Raw genomic sequence first — 20542 nt, 5'->3', positions numbered from 1 at the left:
AAAACCACAAACATCATGAACTAAGGTGGTACAACTGATGCACCCATGACATTTTCATTGACTTGTATATAACCAGAGATATTTATATAACCATGCTGCCCCTGCTGGGCCCTTGAGCAAGGCCCTTAACCCTCAACAACTCAGTTGCATACATGAGATAATCGTAAGACGTCCTGGATGAAATTGGCATCTGCCAATGCTGTAAGACTGAATGTCCAGACTTTTCCACAAAGGGAAATATTAAAATTTTTCCTTAGAGATTGGCATCAAAACCCTTTTTGGGGGGAAACGAGAGTAACATTTGTAGCAGAAATCTGATGTTGCTGTGAAGGCATTTTTCTACAAGCATAGTAGTTCAGTGGTAAGCGATCTGGGTTACTGTTTAGAAGGTCAGGGGTTCATGCTGCCTCTCTTGTTGGCCCTTGATGAAGGCCCTTAACCCTTTAAAGATTGTGGACCTTTAAAAAAGTAGATGCCGTCCCTGCAAACGTCCCGAACCATCTAGAGACGTACCAGTGCCAAATGGATCCCACTTCATGTGGAGTTTTGACATTGGACCTCCTGGAGTGTTTAAAGGCTCTGGCATGGAGAAGCTAGTGATGGATTTGTGATGATTGCAAATGTTGAGGTATTTTATGAGTTGCTCAGTAGCTCCTAGTTTTATAACCACAAATGACTGTATAAGACTGTAGAAAGAACATTACTCATAATCTTGCACTCCAGTGCTCATGTTAGTTCTCACTCTCCAGTTTTCTGTATTGGTTAAAGACTATGATAACACTCTTGATGTCACCCAAATGAGGATGGGTTCCCCTTTCGAGTCTGGTTCCTCTCAAGGTTTCTTCCTTATAACATCTAAGGGAGTTTTTCCTTGCCACAGTCGCCACGGCTGCTCATCAGGGATAAATACACACCATTCACCTTGACTGTTGATTTCTGTAAAGCTGCTTTGAGACAATTTCTGTTGTGAAAAGAGCTATAGAAATAAACTTGACTTGACTTGAAACTTGACTTTGTGCTCCAGGGGTTGCTGGATATGTAAAAAATGGTATTACTGTGCTGTAATGTACATGTGATAAGTAAAAGGCCTCTTTGCAGTTATATAGCGACACCATGTTTTTAAGTCTTTCACATTTATGCCAATAAGACAACACCCTTATCCAGTGCAAGTTATCCCATTGATACCCTGAGTGGGTCAGGGGTGAAGGGCCTTACTCAGGGGCCCAGCATGGGCATAATAGTGATTTTCGGATTTGAATTCATGACATTCTGATCAGAAGTCCAACACCTTAACCTTGCTTTTGAAAATAACAGGGCATGCATAAGAAATATTCGTGCCATTTACAAATCACAAACTCCCAAAGAATTTTTTTTACAGCAAATATTTATTGACAAGCTAACAAAACACAGACACAGGTGTTACAATGTGCAAAAGAAACCCCACAGGAATAAATCAGGCTTGTGACTGACCTGAATCTGGATCGCTAAGTGACACATTTGGACCCATATACTATATATTCAGTACATATGTTGTAACAATTAAGAAGATGATGATGGTTTGTCTGTGATGAACGGTTTATTTGTAACCCCAGACCCCTCCTTCCTCATTTCCACTCATCGGAATGACGCTAGTTCGCTAACGCGAAGCAAATTTGCGCGCATGCATTAACTAGCAAGGACACAACAAACCCCCAAAAATACAAAAATATTAGAGTGGTATAAAAAAAATACCTTAAATTCATGACACATTAATACCACATTGGAATTCAACCCTCATTCAGGTTACGAGTTTATTCAAGATAAATTAATACTAGCGAACTATTTTACACGCTAACGGAATTTCTACAGCTGACGGATGAACGGTGGATTCGGACATTTAGGAAAATTAAATACATTCTCGATCAGAAAAGTAGAAGTTTCACTATAAGCATGATGTTAGGTCGAAGAAACATGAGTACCTTTTATGGTTTGTTCGTTTTTTTTGTTGTTTTGTTTTGCTTTTTACTGTATTTCTTCAAGTCCATTTTCACCCTGTTTCTTTCTGTTATTCGGAACTTTAACGCATGATATGATGATGTGTGTGAAAAAACAAGCCCCATAAACAAATATGCATTATAATGAGTCAGTAAAAGGCCTAAGATGGCTCTTAAAGAGCACTTATACAACAAGTGCTATTCTAAACGTTCCTTAAAATTAGAACGTTTCCATGTGGTAAAACACACACACACACACACACACACACACACACACACACACACACACACACACACACACACACACACACAGTGGGTAATACTGATTAATAGGTTTACAGAGCTCAGGTTGGTAAGTGCATTTCTGCAATCGGAGGAAGACGTTTCAGTGGTGCATCGACCTTCAAGAGTCTTGAACTTCTTTCATATTTTTTGCAGTTCAGGGTAAAAAAAAAAAATATATATATATATTTTTTTTTTCTTGTTGCAGTCTGTTTCTCCCAGTTAAAATGTCTTAAAAACTGTTGTAATGTTGAATGTTAATACAACCTTAAATCCAAACACACTGTACTGCACACTATAATCCAGGCCAATTTACACATGAAAGCTTTTCTAGATAGTTTTTGTTTTTAGTAATCCGGCTCCGATCTAAAAACCGTATCAGACAAGACTCCATGCGCTCACACCCATTTGTGGATGTTCAAACTTTGTGCATGTCGTGAACCATAATTAAAATCAATACCTACAGCACAGTTTCACAGCATGTGGGTAAGGAACCATCTGAGGAACCAAAATGACCCCAAAACTTCTCTGGTTCGTTGTCCCACTGTGTCCTGGCCTGACCTTAATCGAAAGTCTGTATGATCCGTTAACACTGTTGTACACGAGGGTATTAGTCAGATAAAAAAACAAAAACAAAAAACAAAGCTCTATTCTGACATACGGAACAAAAGCGGTGAGGATTAAACCAACTTTCTCGCTTAGGTGTCCAGTGGAATCTCCACACGCTTACGCATACATTCACTATTTAAAAAAAGGCAAGAAAATGTCCACAGGCCCTTTTTCTTACGACGAGGATGCGATATTCCCGGAGGACACGACCGTCTCCCTGGGTGAGTACTCAGGCTCTTCCTTGTTGGGATGCGACGAATTGTCTGATTTGCTCCGGCTGAACTCTGCCCCAATAATGGGTCTGGAGAACTTTCCAGCGGGCTGAGTACACGCGCTGCACAGCAGCATCTTGAGGAAAGCCCTGCGCATCTCGTTGCTGGTAAGCGTATAGATGAGAGGGTTCATTGCCGAGTTCAGCACGGCCAGAGCGAGGAACCACTCGGCTTTGTAGAGGACATCACAGCTGCGGATCTCGCAGGCTACGTCCAGAAGGAGCAAGATGAACAGTGGTGCCCAGCAGGCAATAAAGCAGCTTAGGACAATGATGACTGTCTTGAGAAGGGCCATGGACTTCTCCGAGCTCTTGTTCCCACTCCCGCGGCCATTCGAGACCTTGCGGAAGACGAGGTTGCGGCTACGCGTGCGGACCAGGGCGTAAATCCGGGCGTAGAGCACCACGATGGCCATGAGGATCACGCTGAACACGGTGGTGCAGAACAATATGTAGGTCTTGTGGTAGAGTGGAAGCACGGTTGAGCAATTCTTCATGCTGTCGATACAGTTCCAGCCCATAACGGGTAAGCCACCAAGGATGGCTGCAATCAACCAGACGGTGCTGATAAGCATGAAGACACGGCACGTGTTTCCACTGTTGTGAAGCTTCATCTTGAGCATAGTAAGGTGCCGCTCGATTGCGATGGCCAAGAGGCTGAAGACCGAAGCAGCCAGCGCTACAAACATGCTCCCCTCGCGGAAGAACCACTGCGTGGGACTCAGTTTATTTGTATTAGCTCCCGAGAGCAGGATGTTGGCTGTGTATGCAACTCCAGCCAGCAAGTCCGAAAGTGCCAAGTTCCCAATAAAATAGTACATAGGCTTGTGGAACTTTTTGGTCCGCCAAATGGTGAGAAGCACCAACACGTTCTCTAAAATGATGAAGCAGCACACAATGATAAACAGCAGAGAGTCAACCTTGAGTCCGGGAAACTCTTCTACCGTACGGAATTTTCCAGTAAAATTGTAGTGCTTTGCTATAAGATTCGAGTTCACCGAATTAGCCATGGTCCTGGTCTCTGGCTCAATGTTTCCCACCAGTGCAATCCACCCTCTGGTCCACTAAGGGGCTCTGGAGTACTAGTGTAGCTCAGTATCCGAATTTTTTATGATGTAATGCCATGAAGTGCTTCTTAAGTCAGGTAAAAATCCTTAGCATGGATTACTGGGAATGGAGCTTTCAAATCCAACAACGGCATCATGGAAAAGGCTGAAAAGAGGAAAGAAACAAAAAATGAATACACTGTAGAATACTTAAATAGCTTCACTTCATTAAGCAGTTTGTGTGAACAGATTTGGATTCATTTTTGGGGGAAAAACCATCACCATAAGAAAAAAAAAAGCTCTAACAACTATTTAACTCCAAAAAAAGAGAGAAATAAAAGACAGATCAATGCAAATCATGCAACAAATCATCCCTGATTATAGTATAGAAATAAAAACATCTGCTAAATGTTCATCCAGATGTTGGATATTTATTAAAAAAAATTTTAATGGTATTTTAATATATTTATTTGAACTTTCGTTTTGTCCACTCTTTTCTGTAAACCTCAATCAATCTAAAGAATTCCTATTTACTGCATTTGGATTGCAAACTGGTTTACAATGAAATAAGTTTCTCCTTTTTTTCCCCATGGTATTTCTTTAATAAATAATAATAAAAAAATCAATCCCATGCAGGTGAATTAAAACTATAGTGAAAACTAGAGTGGTGATTTTTTTTTTTATTATTATTTTTTTCTCTTTAAGTGAAACAACGTGAAAGTTGAAATGCTATCAAAAATGCATTAAATGTGTTTAAACACAGAGAGTCACTGTACCTGAGAAACCTTTAAAACCGATTCGTTTTTAAAGCAGAAGAAATCGTTTTTTTTACCTGCAGACTGAATGCAGTGCAGTTCCCCGTCTCACGCTGGATTGAGAGTTTGCTCAACTGACTGCAAAACGCCTCACTAAAGCCCCGCCTGCTTTAGTCACACACACACACACACACACACACGCACACACACACACACGCACACACACGCAAACAAACACACACACACACACACACACACGCACACACACACACACACACACACACACACACACACACACACACAAATCTTAATCTTAATAAATAATAATGCAATTATGAATCTGAAAAAGATGACAAACAGAAGTGTAAAAGAATTTGAAACCAAATATATACCCATACTTACACAATGCACCCTGGCAACATGCTTTCATGGTAATACCGAATGTAAATACCTTATCATACTCAGGCCTACATGCAAAAAACATACAAGAAATTCACCTATAGTCACGCATCAAACCCTAAATTCTTACAACACGCGTACTGTTATTCCCTGTAGTGTGCAGAGGTTATAATGCAGATACCAAACACCAATTCAGATACGAATGAAAAGGAATAAAGGGATGGAGACACACACATCAACTCAGGACATCGAACCGTATCTCTGAACTATATACCACACACACACACCCACACACACACACACACCCACACACACACACACACACACACACACACACACACACACACACACTCAGGTGCTCATAGAAGGAAGTGTTTAACTAATACAGTACTACAAGCACAGATCATATTTATTTAAATGTATTAAGACATGGACAATTATTAAGTAAAAAAGTCCTGAAGTGACATGCGTGTCTTCCCTCCCTACAGCCTACAGTTCTACATTGGCAGTATAAGTATACAATGAAAAGGAGGCTGTGTGAGTAATTGGTGACCAATGACGGGTCATATTATGAACAATCGAGTGACTTTATGCAGTATGATGGAACTAAAGTGTCATATCACTCACAAACCTGAACACACTCAACGCATGAATTTACAAGCGCCAAATTAATAAAAAAAAAAACATGCACTGGCTACTTTGGAGTACCAATACTGTACAGTGAGATCATATGATCCAAAAGATCTACTCCACCTGTATTGTGGTGATGTTAACAACTGACCATAATTATATTCCCTGCTTTATATCTATTAATTAATGTGAAGGGCTACCAGTTTGATACACACAGTTTTCAGTTTGATCTAAAATAACTAATTTGCTCAATTTACTTTTTATTATATGTTATTATTAATAATTAATGATATTCATCTATGTGAAGACACTGATCATGTTAATGATTTCTTATAATAATTATCAACAATGATTTAACAAAGTAGGAAACAGCTATTTTTAGAAAAGGCCCGCGGGCTACTCATGTGGTCCTTGCGGGCTACCTGGTGCCCACGGCCACCATGTTGGTGACCCCTTGTCTATACTGTCTCACATTGTCTGTATTGTCTTGTATAGTCTGTTTTTGTCTTGTCTTGTCTGTTTTGTTTTGTATAGTCCAGGCTGAATGTATAGTTTTTATTTATGTCTGTACTTTAAGATTCACTAACAGCTGGAACCAGATTCCTTGTGTGTGTGTCAACACACTTGGTCAATAAACCTGATTCTGATTTTGATTCTGATGTATGTCCAATCTGACCTTGGAATGATAAGTGGTTTGCATCCTGTGTTGGGTCATGTATTGAGATACTTTTTCCCCTTAGTGATGTCATTAACTGTTGTTTTTGGAATTCAGAATTCATAATCTTTGTCATCCCCTGCTTTTGTTTCCTTAGTCGACCTCTAAGATGTCTGATTGTTAGTACACCAGTGGCGTATTTCTGTTTCAGGACATTCTAAATTGTTGTATCGGTTTTGGTTATGGTTAAATTTTCTCTCCGTTTTCAGCTTCAGCTGACTTGGCTTTTTTTCCCCCATAGACAGCTCTCTCTCTCTCTCTCTGGGCATTAGGTTGGGTTATCTTTTTTGAAGAACAAATACAGCCATCACAGGTGAACCCCAGCGCTCAAACCAAGAGTAGACATTCAAAGCTATTAATTATTTAAACAATCAGTCTAACAGGGCAACAATAAACTTCTGTCAGTCACATGTTCAAAGATTTTTCATATAAAAAATGTGTGTGTGTGTGTGTGTGTGTGTGTGTGTGTGTGGGGGGGGGTCAAACAAAATATGTCTTTAGTGTATAGCAGAAACAGAAGAGTTGTCTTTGCCATTGCAGTACATACAAATGGGAACGTATAGATTTGCATTCCTGTAGAAATACAATAGGTGTTAAAGCAGTAGTACATAATGAGGTGTGGAGATTCGCATGGATCTGGTTCAGAACGAAATTTGTTAGCAAAGAAATTTATGATCCCATGATGTTAATTATATATTTAAAGATATTTAATTACTCGATCACCACTTTCGCATCATCAGTTGCGGTTCATTTCCAAACTGTTGCCAAAAAGTTGGAGCAAAACAATTGTCTCGAATGTCTTTGTGAAAGTAAAAGGCCAAACCCAAACATGTTCCAGCATGACAATGCAATTCTGTATAAATCAAAGGTTATTAACGACATCGTTGGGCAAGGTCGGTGTGGAAGAACTGGAGTGGCCTGAAAAAAGAGCTCTGAATAAATAAATGCAATTGACAGCAGACTTTGTTTACAAATTTTCCCATTATTTATCACCATATTTAATATATAAAGCACAATGTATGTGACACTATATACTTGTTCGTATATTTAAATGCATGAAACATTGTTTTCTATTGAATACCTAAATGAAAGACATTTTTAAAACATATTTGAACTGGTGGAAGGAGGCCATGTTTTCTTGGCACTGGGAAAACAATCGTTTCAGGAAAACACTGGAATTTTCCTTTAATGGTAATCCTTTTGTTCCTTCCTCTTCCTCTGGGAATGCACCAGCTGCGAGGGGACTCCCAAGTCCGAAAAAGCCTGAGGTCTGGGGTGGGTCTACATGTCTACTCCACCTACCCTCACCCACCCAGGCCACTTTCTTCACATTAATCACAAATGCTCTCGCAATCCTGATTACCTCTTCATGCCAAGGGCAGATACACCACTGTGAGTCGCAGGAGCCTGCTAGATAAGAAGTGTTGTTTGTGCACAGGGGGGGTCGGGATGCACGGTGGTGTGGGTTATATTAGAGATAACACCCTAGGGCACATCTTCACGGTTGACTCGACTGATTATGATGATTGGTTTTGTTTGCAATAAGGATAATCCTGTGCTTTTGGATTAATTCAGGTTATCCCATGTCTGCAAAAAAATACAACAGGAACTTCATTAAGCACCCATCACTGAACAGTACACCTCATCAATGATGAAACTATAATGAATGGAGATTTGGTGGCACCCAGATGAAGACGGGTTTCCATTTTACCTGGTTCCTCTTAGAGCTTCTTCTTCAGACTATATTTGGGAGATTTTTTTCTTGCCACCTTCACCACTGGCTCACTCAGGGATAAACTTACAATTTTAAATTATTTTATACAACTTTATATCTGCTTTATCTCTGTATGCTTTGAGTCCATTGTTCAAAGCTTTATACAAATAAAAATGATTTGAATTGAATTGATTTTGTGGCTCATATGTTCAAACTGCATTTATGAAATCTTTGGAATTTTTACATTTTGAGGTCTGGGATGAATTCAAAATAATTATAAAAAGCTAAAACAATGGCAAAAATGTTATATATATATTATATATAACATTTTATTAACACACGCCATTTTTATAAAAAATCGTTTTTTTTTAAACTCGCATATATAAAAAAAAATACGCCACTGAAAAATCATCACTAATCAATTGTTTAACTGATAAATTAAACAATGAAAAAATCTGCCATGGTGCACATATCCGGCAAATAAAACCAATAATTTCAATAATATTAATAATTAAATACTCAAATATGTTTGTCAAACTCCATATGTGGGTGGAGGGAAAAAAATGTCTGCAACCAAACTTAAATTAATTCAATTCAATTTCCTTCATTTTAATTCAGTACGCTTTACTTGCATGATCATATGCATTTACAGTATTGCCAGAGTATCATGGAAAATAGTTAAAGAAAAATATGTACCCAACATTTTTACATTAAACACTATTGGAAACAATGTTAGATTCACTTTAATTTATTTTTTAGATAAGGTCTGGAAACCTAATTTATAGCCACCATAATTCAGGTTGTGTATCTACAGTGTGCTCTTCCATTACACCAATTAAATCTAAACCCCAAACTATCAATTTTTGAAACTGTCCCCTGGAGAAAACTGCAGGATGATGAATGATGACTGAGCTTTTGTCTTCATCTTTTTCCATTCGGTCTAGAAATGAGTCTCAGTTGGACTGTGGTCGTGTGTTCAACTCTGGAGGGTTTTGTCCATCCAATCTCATCAGAAAATTCTTTAAAGCAGGAACAAACAAAACAAAAACATGTGGTCTCTATATTTAGTGGTCCTTTTGTTATAACCTTTTCATTTCAAACCCTCTCTTTAATTAGCAACAAATTGTCAGCCACATTTTCCCTTCCCTGTTCATCCTCCCTCGATTCAGCAACAGCCAGCAAGTTTGTTTCAAGTCCTGTTTTTCATCCCTCAAGTTCATGTTTAAAGTAAATTGATTGCTTCAGGACTACAGTTGCTATGAACATGAACTGTTCATAACCTTAACAATGATGGAAATCTAATTTTGGTGATGTGGATGGTTCCTTTTTAATATTTGGTTCCTCAGGTTTAAAGGCCAAAAAGTTTTTCCAATGTCACCAGTGGCTCGCTCATTAGGGATAAAGTTATTCAGACAAATTGATGACGCTAAAATGTATATTCATGATTTATAAATTTCTTTAAAGCTGCTTTAGGACAATGTCCGTTGATAAAAGTGCTATACAAATAACTAAGAGAAAGAGATATAAAAATTGGCATGGATTTGATTTGATTTTAACAGTTTCGATTACAATTTTTCCAAATAAATATTCAAAATCAAATTATTAATTAATAATTAATATTAATATTTTATTTTGCACATGCAAGCTGGATAAGTAGACCGGGCATAAGCTAATATTACATTTAATTAATTTAAAACATATTGGATAAATTATTGGAATAAACTTGTTTTTTTTTAGGTGCAGCACACAGAGAGCTCTTCCTTTATCTGAAGCCATGTTTTGAGGTTAAAGTCACAGAGGTTATGGGTCACGGCTCCAGACCTCCATGTGCGACTTTGAGCAGCTGAACAATATATTTTTTTAAGGATTCAGGCTTTACCTCCTGCTGAGTGGGCACTTTAATGGTGTGAAAGCACATCGGGTGAACAGAATAGGAAGAGAAATTGGGAAAAAAGACCCCCCCCCCTTTTTTTTTATTTATTTTATTTTTTTTATAAAGACCCCCTGGCTTCAATTACATGCCTGGGTCAGGAGTCTGAGAGATCGAAAGGCAGAAAAAGAATACAGGAAGACACAGAAGGGGCAACATGATGTTTACCCTTTCCATGTCCTTGCTGTGACTGTTCCTGTCTTCATTCACATCCCTGGAAAAATACAAGCACCGAACAAAACATGACGTGGCCAGTTACACAATGTGAGGTAATTTCTTCTTATCGTAGGTTCAGACGGCATTTCTTCTCTTTCTTTCTCTTTCTCTTTTTCTTTCTCTCTTTCTCTCTCTCTCTCTCTCTCTCTCTCTCTCTCTCTCTCTCTCTCTCTCTCCCTCTCTCTCTCTCATACACACTCCTTTTCCCAGACTTTACTCCACTATGCCATGTGTTTCCTGTCAGCACTCCCTCCTTCGAGCAATGCTCACACGACCTGAGTCCATTAAATCCGCCTGTTATGGAAAAAATGCTGCCAAAAGCATTTACACAAAAGTCTCACGTTAATTAGTGAGATCCGAAATCGGTAAAAAAAAAAGTAAAACGGTTTATTTGTATAGCACTTTTAACAATAGACATTGTCTCAAAGCAGCTTAAAAGAAATAACTAACTCACAAATATGCATTTAATTTCATAAAAATATCCTAATACTTTTATTTTTAATAGGTGAGCTAGTGGTCATGGTGGTGAGGTAAAACTCCCTTAGACTCTATGAAAAAGAAGCCTTGAGAGGAACCAGACTCACAGAATATACATTCATTATTCAATAATTTCATAATTGTTGCGGTTATAATCAGTACACTAATGATCACCTGTTCAAATGGAGAAAAATTCATCTTCATGTTTCTTTAGTGGAAACACCATTAGTCATCTCATGTATCTCCGCGATTCCAAAAAAGTAGATCAATAGAACATATATATAGTATGTACTGTAAATAATAAGATATTCAACTGTTTTACAATTTTATTATGAAGAACATCATCATCTCCCGCTTATCCGTAATTCGGGTCGCGGGGGCAGCAGTCTAAGCAGGATCCCTCATAAGCAGGTTCCCTCATAAGGGACCCCCGGAGCATAGAGGGTTAAGGGCCTTGCTAAAATATGTCATATTGTAGGTAAAGTAGGCATCAAGAGAATGCCAAGAGTGTGCAAAGCAGTGATCTAAGCAAAAGGTGGCTACTTTGAAGAACCTACAATATGACATATTTTCAGTTGTTTCACACTTTTTTGTTATGTATATAATTCCACATGTGATAATTCATAGTTTTGATGCCTTCAGTGTGAATCTACAATTTTCATAGTCATGAAAAAATAAAGAAAACTCTTTGAATGAGAAGGTGTGTCTAAACTTATATATATATATAGTAAAGTAAATGTGTATTTTGCCATGTCATCCACAAACTTGGCATCCAATATTGATTTGTGTACAGAAATTTCTTCAGATTCTTGTCAAATTTTGATTATAGTATGCACTGTAAATAATGACATATTCAGCTGTTTTACAATTTTATTATGAGGAACATTATTTTTAAATTTTTCCACAATATAGACATTGTCTTTTACAGAATGATGTATTATAACTATCCTTTCTGGGCTTTTCTGCCAAATCTTTTTTTAAAATTGAATGAGGCAAAGTTAAAACTGTTCTGTGGTTTAATTTATTGAAATTGTGAAAACATCCTCCGGACTAAAGAGAAGCAGGACCATCTGGCTTGTTATCAGCACTTAGTATAAAAAGCCTCATCTTTGATGGTATGCGAGTGCATTATTGCCTGTGGAATAGGCAGCTTGAAACTTTGGATAGGCTCCATCAATACTATACAGTATAAACAGGTTTTAGACACATATAGGACAAGATTCCTCTCCCAAAATTCAGCAACTGGTCTCCTCAGTTCCCAGATGTATACAGACAGAAGACATGATGCTATACAGTGGTAAACATGAGCCTGTCACAACTTTTTTAAGACGTGTTGCAGCCATTAAATTCACAATGACTTTTTTCCTTTTAAATGGTGTAATTCTCAGCAGCCCCTTTTAATCTATTTTTGCAAGTGAAAAATTCTGTAGAAGATTGAAATGTATCACTTGAGTTTCAGTTTTATTTTTTATGACCAGTGCCTTAAATTATAGTTTTAGTTATTATTTGAGTTATTTTGGTATTTAAGAATAACCTCTGTGATGGTAATAATCTTTCACTTTGATTGGGACCATTGGTGAATCCAAGGTCGAAAGTATGAATACTGGGTGTGAGGGAAAATAAACCTGGAATGGCAGTTAAACCTCCCACAATCAACACAACACACACACACACACACACACACACACACACACACACACACACACACACACACACACACACACACACACACACACACACACACACACGTCTGGTTCCTCTCAAGGTTTCTTCCTCATAACATCTAAGGGAGTTTATCCCTGCCGCAGTGGCCATGGCTGCTCATCAGGGATAAATGCACAACATTCACCTTTACTCTTAAGTTCTGTAAAGCTGCTTTGAGATAATGTCCGTTGTGAAAAGCACTATAGAAATAAACTTGACTTGACTTGACTTGACTTGACTTGACTTGACTTGACACACATTCAATTACATCTGAAGGAAATTTAGTGGAACTAGTCCACCTACCTGCATGGTTTATAGTGGTAGGAAAAAACTGTAGAACCTGGATGAACCCAATATTTGATAAATATTAATATAGACTGGTAAAAGCATCTAATGACTTCTAATGACATAAAAAAATTTAAATACTGAAACAAATAGAAAGGGTCTTTTTTATACAAACAAAGAGCTTTTTATACACACATTAGTTCATAATCCTCACTTGGAATTCCGATGCAGGTCCTCACCTGGTGATCAAAAAGAAAGAAGAGAGAGAGAAAGAGAGAGAGAGAGAGAGAGAGAGAGAGAGAGAGAGAGAGAGAGAGAGAGAAAGTGAGAGAGAAAGAGAGAGAGAGAGAGAGAGAGAGAGAGAGAGAGAGAGAGAGAGAGAAAGAGAGAGAGAGAGAGAGAGAGAGAGGGAGTGAAAAAGAAAGTGTGAGAAAGAAGCACTTCCTCACAGGTTATACAAATCTTGCTAACATGGACCAGACTTGTAAAGTATTCCTGGGCAACATGAGCTCGGGAAAATTACAAGAAGTGTGTGAACATGCACACGCCCAAAAATACACACACACACACACACACACACACACACACACACACACACACACACACACACACACACACACTAACACTCAATGTGCTCTTTATCAAGTCCACACAGACCTTCATACAGCGGTAAATCAGGTGGACTGACTCATTGACTGAGCAAGGAAATCTTTCTAAGGAGAGAGAGAGAGAGAGAGAGAGAGAGAGAGAGAGAGAGAGAGAGAGGAGAGAGAGAGAGAGAGAGAGAGAGAGAGAGAGAGAGAGAGAGAGAGAGAGAGAGAAAGAGAAACAGACAGTGGGAGGGAGAAAGTGTGAATAGGGAGAGAAAGAGACACACAGATGAAGACACACAGAGAAATAGAGAGACAGTGTTAATGAAAGGCTGAAAGAGAGGAGGAACAAGACAGAGAAAGAAAGAAACTGAGAGAAAAGAAAATATAAAGTGTGTGTGTGTGTGTGTGTGTGTGTGTGTGTGTGTGTGTGTGTGTGTGTGTGTGTGTGTGTGTGTGTGTGTGTGTGTGTGAGTGAGAGAGAGAGAGAGAGACCTGTGATGTGTGAATAAATGCTCAGAGCACATGAAGAATGTGGTAATATTTGAATATAAAAATAGTGTAACATAAAAATAAACATCCGCTCAAAAGGAGTAAATGCTGAGGGCAATTTATTCTTCTCCTCCGTCCATTTCTCCGACCTTGAGTAGCCTGCTATAGATCTCTGACCTCAACCCTATTGATCACCTTTGGGATGAATTAGAATGCACTCCACGCCTCTTCACCTCACCATCATCACTACCTGACTCCAGAAGCACAGTCTAAAATCCAGTGGAACACCTTCCCAGAAGAGTGGAGGATATTGTAACAGCAAATGGAGACTAAACGTGGAATGGGATGTTCAAAATGCATAATATTGTGTTGGTCCCTTATTTTGCTGCTAAAACAGTCGTGACCCGTTGAGCATTAACAACTTCTTCAGCAGTTTGAGCTACAGTTGCTACGGGTTATAATGTTATAATGTTGGGTGTGGGGTTTTGTCCCTGTTTTTTTGTCAGAGAGTTTAAAGACTAATTGGTCTTTCCTTTGAACTAAGGTTTCTTTTTCCCCAGATATAAATGCAATATAGTCCACAAATCTTAGTAGAATAATGATATTTGTTTGTTTGATCACTGTAGTTACCATCAGCCATAGCATCTCAGCGTAAATTCCTTCATAATGGTTGCAGTATTTCAAAATGTTTCACTTGAAGCGTAGACAGTATTAATCTCTTGTCTTAAGCAGTTGCTCATACTGGACATTGTTATGCCATATTTTTTTCAGGATAATTATGTGCTAATGTGCTCTAAACGAGAAGTTTGTTAGTCATTCTCAGAAGTCTTGGGAAGCTTGTTAAGTGCTTTTGGGAAAAGCATTGTCCACAGCTGGTGTTGATTGATGCAAGGGAATGTCACACAGCAAGTGACTGCAAGGTCATGTAACCGCTGGGCCTGGGCATTTGTGAGAGCACATTACAAACAGTCCTATTACGTGCAAAATCGCGACCTATTCACTGCACAGTGCACTGCCTTCACAGATTATAGTAAAGTGTGAAACCCTCTAAGGTCACAAGTCCCTATAAAGGAAAAAAGTGTAAAAAAAAATATAGAAAAGACAAACTATGACAAAACAATATGTCTTTAAATTTTGAGGATGAACCCCACATGACTGATGGAGAGGTGGTAGCTTAGTGGTTAAAGCACTGGACTTTGAATCTAAAAATTAGGAGTTTAAATCCCAGCCACACCAAGCTGCACCAAGCTGTTAGTCACTTTGGATAAGGGAGTCTGCCAAATGCCATAAATTTAAATAAGTCTGGTGTCCCCTTAATTTAAAAGACAGACAGACAGACAGACAGACAGACAGACAGACAGACAGACAGACAGACAGACAGACAGACAGACAGACAGACAGACAGACAGATAGATAGATAGATAGATAGATAGATAGATAGATAGATAGATAGTAAAAATAATGTACAATAACCAGATAATATAATATTTAAGATGTTTAAATTATACTATATTTAATTATTATTTCTATAATTATTCTAAAATATTAAAATGTTTTTATTTTATTTATTATTTAAATAATAATTATTATATTTAGACAGACATTCGGGCAGATAAATACATAGACAGCAAATGTACAGACAGACACAGACACACACACACACATGCACGCACGCACACACGCACACACACACACACACACACACAAACACACACACAAATGGTCAAGGGGTGATGTGTTGTGATGTGTTTATCATTGACTCTATTTCGTCATTCACTCGTGTTAATAGTAAGTAAATTCCACAGTCATGTGTCAGTCTGTGGGTATGTACATGATTAACACATGAAGCAGAATGACTCAGCATGAACGCTCGGCCTGACGGTCATTCTGCTACTGTGCACTGGGCTTTCACACAAATCCCACAGCGACTCGCTGTGAGCACTCTCATCCTGCCTGTTTATAAAGAGGCTTTGCAGATTTATGAACAATAGATGACTTTGTGCTATAAGCACAAGTGCACACACACACACTAAAACCAGGACGGAAAAATTGTGACATGGCTGAAAGCATGAGTTTCGGTCAGTTCTGTTCTCAAGTTAGAGGAAATCCAGCATCTGAAATGATCGCATGACCCTTAATAGTCCATATGTGTACAAATTGTATTGTTCTGGAATTCAATTTGCTGAAATTAGTCGTGTTTTGTTTTGTTTTATTGGCGAAAGAAAGGGCTGGTGAGGACACAAATGCTTAGATAGATAGATAGATAGATAGATAGATAGATAGATAGATAGATAGATAGATAGATAGATAGATAGATAGATAGATAGATAGATAGATAGATAGATAGATAGATAGATAGATAGATAGATAGATAATTTAATTAGATAATTTTAAATAGATAATTTTAAAATAAATAAAATTTTATTGTTGGCATATTACAGTGGTATAAGAGGAATTAAACAGGAATTATACAGGAAAACTCTTGGATTAAAGCTATTGGGTAAAAATCTATAACTTCTCTTCATCACACATGCCATTTTCAGATTTTTTTTTCCATACCAAACCTCCCCTTAGTGAGTTATTCCTTAAACAATCTTATTGCAATTGTTAATAATTTGACGTGAACCATACAGACAAAGGATAAATTCGGCAGCTGACTTTTTCAGCCATATGTGGTTTTTCCCTAAACTTTTACCACAGATTTAAAGGCACACCGTTTTATATATATATATATATATATATATATATATATATATATATATATATATATATATATATATATATATATATATATATATATATATATTTTTTTTTTTTTTTTTAGGAGGAAGCAATACATACACACTTAATCTAGTAGATCCAAACTTGTTTCAGCATGACAATGCGCCTGTGCACAAAGCCAGCTCCATGAATGTATGGGTTACATGGAAGTGGAAGATCTCCTACTATAGAGCTCTGACCTTAACCCTATATAACACTTTGGGATGAATTGGAATGCTGACTGCACCCCAGGTCTCCTCAGCTCACCTACATCAGTACCTGATTTTACTAACACCCTTGCGGCTGACTGAAAACAAATCTCCATAGTGACAATACAAAAATGTAGTGGAACGTCATCCCAGAACACATATACTGCTCTGAGTTCATTTTAATTCACATTCTTATTGTGCACTATAGGGGAAACTCCAGCAACTACAATCTGTAAAATACTAATATTTGTGACTTAATTGAATTTATATTGTTTTGTGTTCACTTGTAGTAGGGATGTGGCCATCATGTATGTTGGCTGTAGAGTTTTGTCGGTGTTTTTGGTACGAAAGTTCAGAGAAGACTATTTGTCTTTCTTTTGTGTGTGTTTTCTTTTGGCAGGTAATCTAGTTTTAAGGAGGGAGTGGTTTTGTTTGTTATTTGAGACTCAGTCCAACCTCACCATCCAACTGTTATGTACTTGTTTATAGTATATTATCTTAATAATAATACAACGTTCATCGGTTTGTGCCTTATTCCTGGAACTTTCTGGGCACCACATACTTTTGTTATCCACTTTTCACACCTACAACCCTGTGCCTTTACTCACACTGTGTGTACTAAAGCTTAGACCAGGCCATGATAATACTTTTAAATGAAAAAAGAAAAGACATAATTACAGCTTATCATTGCAGTCCATGCTGCCAGAATGATTCTGTGCTAATATTAAGAATGAACAGATTGGCTTGATAACCATCAAATAGGAAGCTTTCTAAATAAATCCCCCAATAGATGTTAAAACAGCTGACTTGTGGATCCATTGTGCCTGTGGACCATGTGCTTGACAATAACAAAGAGCAAACAGAGTGTGCTGATGTGCTTATAAATAGACAAGACAAAAAAAAAAGGGCCACAGCAGTTTTATTGAGGGCTTGTTGGTTGCAAATGTGTAGGACAGTGAAGTTTGGGAAAGAACCTTAAGCAGGAGGAGATCAAGGTCGAATGGAGAAGTGCAGCTGATGCACTGCGTTCTGATATCACTTCGAACAAAATGTAAGTCCCTCGAAGCCGGACACTTTTTTGGTGGGCTCACAGTTCTCAGAGACGACGTACCAAAAAAAGCGGTCTCCATGGAGCGACGAAAAACTGTCGAGTTCTAAAAAGAGAAAAGAGGAACAAGTCTTTTGTTGGAGGAAACAACCCCCCTTTCAACCCTCTTTTTCTCTCTTCTCCATTCCTCCTATTCTAAATCTCTCTCCCAGTCATTCCAGCCAATGATTTAGTGCTCTGCTGCGGTTTGAGCCTGAATGCCGAGAGCTCTGTATTGTTTGGATCCTTCAACGTTTTTCGAGCACCATTCTGTATAAGTCCCTTCTATAAATGTAAGGAATAAAATATGACAAAGCGGTGTGGTGAAACAGAGTTACCGGGACCTTCTGAAGTTCATTATTTTCTAGGAGAAGCATGTACTTGTGCATTTTATTCCTTTTACACCACTGTAATTTCCCATTGGCACATCTTATTTTATATATATATATATATATATATATATATATATATATATATATATATATATATATATATATACAGTGGGTACGGAAAGTATTCAGATCCCATTACATTTTTCACTCTTTGTTATATTGCAGCCATTTGCTAAAATCATTTAGGTTCATTCTTCTTCCTCATGAATGTACACATAGCACCCCATACTGACAGAAAAACACGGAATTGTTTACATTGTTGCAGATTTATTAAAAAAGAAAAACTGAAATATCACATGGTCCTAAGTATTCAGACCCTTTGCTCAGTATTTAGTAGAAGCCCCCTTTTGATCTAATACAGCCAGGAGTCTTTTTGGGAAAGATGCAACAAGTCTTTCACACCTGGATTTGGGGATCCTCTGCCATTCCTCCTTGCAGGTCCTCTCCAGTTCTGTCAGGTTGGATGGTAAACGTTGGTGGACAGCCATTTTTAGGTCTCTCCAGAGATGTTCAATTGGGTTTAAGTCAGGGCTCTGGCTGGACCATTCAAGAACAGTCACGGAGTTGTTGTGAAGCCACTCCTTTGTTATTTTAGCTGTGTGCTTAGGGTCATTGTCTTGTTGGAAGGTAAACCTTCGGCCCAGTCTGAGGTCCAGAGCACTCTGGAGAAGGTTTTTGTCCAGGATATCCCTGTACTTGGCCGCATTCATCTTTCCCTCGATTGCAACCAGTCGTCCTGTCCCTGCAGCTGAAAAACACCCCCACAGCATGATGCTGCCACCACCATGCTTCACTGTTGGGACTGTATTGGACAGGTGATGAGCAGTGCCTGGTTTTCTCCACACATACCGCTTAGAATTAAGGCCAAAAAATTCTACTTTGGTCTCATCAGACCAGAGAATCTTATTTCTCACCATCTTGGAGTCCTTCAGGTGTTTTTTAGCAAAATCCATGCGGGCTTTCATGTGTCTTACACTGAGGAGAGGCTTCCGTCGGGCCACTCTGCCATAAAGCCCCGACTGGTGGAGGGCTGCAGTGATGGTTGACTTTCTACAACTTTCTCCCATCTCCCACAGTGATCTTTGGGTTCTTCTTTACCTCTCTCACCAAGGCTCTTCTCCCCCGATAGCTCAGTTTGGCCGGACGGCCAGCTCTAGGAAGGGTTCTGGTCGTCCCAAACGTCTTCCATTTGATGATTATGGAGGCCACTGTGCTCTTAGGAACCTTAAGTGCAGCAGAAATCTTTTTGTAACCTTGGCCAGATCTGTGCCTTGCCACAATTCTGTCTCTGAGCTCTTCAGGCAGTTCCTTTGACCTTAATGATTCTCATTTGCTCTGACATGCATTGTGATCTGAAAGGTCTTATATAAACAGGTGTGTGGCTTTCCTAATCAAGTCCAATCAGTATAATCAAACACAGCTGGACTCAAATGAAGGTGTAGAACCATCTCAAGGATGATCAGAAGAAATGGAGAGCACCTGAGTTAAATATATGAGTGTCACAGCAAAGGGTCTGAATACTTAGGACCATGTGATATTTCAGTTTTTCTTTTTTAATAAATCTGCAACAATGTCAACAATTCTGTGTTTTTCTGTCAATATGGGGAGCTGTGTGTACATTCATGAGGAAGAATACTTTCCGTACCCACTGTGTATATATATATATATATATATATATATATATATATATATATATATATATATATATATATAAATATAAATATATATATATATATATATATATATATATATATATATATATATATATATATATATATATATATATATATATATATTTAAAACAACACACTTTATCATGCTTATTGGTTCATTTTAATGTGGTGGAACATCTATAAAAAATGCAGTGGCGGGCCGTGAAATTTGGTACCTGGGCCTTCAGTGGGGCTTACCCGACTTAATCCACCTCTTAATACCACTACTATCACATTGCGATTATAGAACCCATCAATACTGTACAAAAACGCAATATAACAACATGTGGCATT

At 38.2% G+C, this 20542-nt stretch overlaps 1 protein-coding gene and 1 long non-coding RNA gene across 2 annotated transcripts; both read right to left on the bottom strand.

Moving 5' to 3' along the window:
* Positions 1-1366: 1366 nt before the first annotated feature.
* On the bottom strand, positions 1367-5613 carry s1pr1 (sphingosine-1-phosphate receptor 1). Its single transcript, XM_083559347.1, has 3 exons — positions 5466-5613; positions 5014-5101; positions 1367-4347 (listed from the first exon to the last, which is right to left on the bottom strand). The coding sequence occupies exon 3, from the start codon at positions 4143-4145 to the stop codon at positions 3039-3041; it is 1107 nt and encodes a 368-aa protein (XP_083415473.1). The 5' UTR covers positions 4146-4347; positions 5014-5101; positions 5466-5613; the 3' UTR covers positions 1367-3038.
* Positions 5614-8992: 3379 nt separating this feature from the next.
* LOC310736124 lies at positions 8993-13136 on the bottom strand. Its single transcript, XR_014536462.1, has 3 exons — positions 13025-13136; positions 10493-10538; positions 8993-9413 (listed from the first exon to the last, which is right to left on the bottom strand). It is a non-coding gene; the product is annotated as an uncharacterized lncRNA (long non-coding RNA).
* Between the last annotated feature and the right edge of the window lie 7406 nt (positions 13137-20542).

Source organism: Silurus aristotelis (assembly GCF_946808225.1).
Source record: "Silurus aristotelis genome assembly, chromosome: 13".
Taxonomy (NCBI): domain Eukaryota; kingdom Metazoa; phylum Chordata; class Actinopteri; order Siluriformes; family Siluridae; genus Silurus; species Silurus aristotelis.
Note: the sequence above shows the minus strand (reverse complement) of the source record. Positions and strands in the feature narration are given on the sequence as shown.

Excerpts from the sequence above, each read along its gene's own strand:
- s1pr1 (XM_083559347.1), bottom strand. The coding sequence starts at position 4,145 with ATGGCTAATTCGGTGAACTCGAATCTTATAGCAAAGCACTACAATTTT.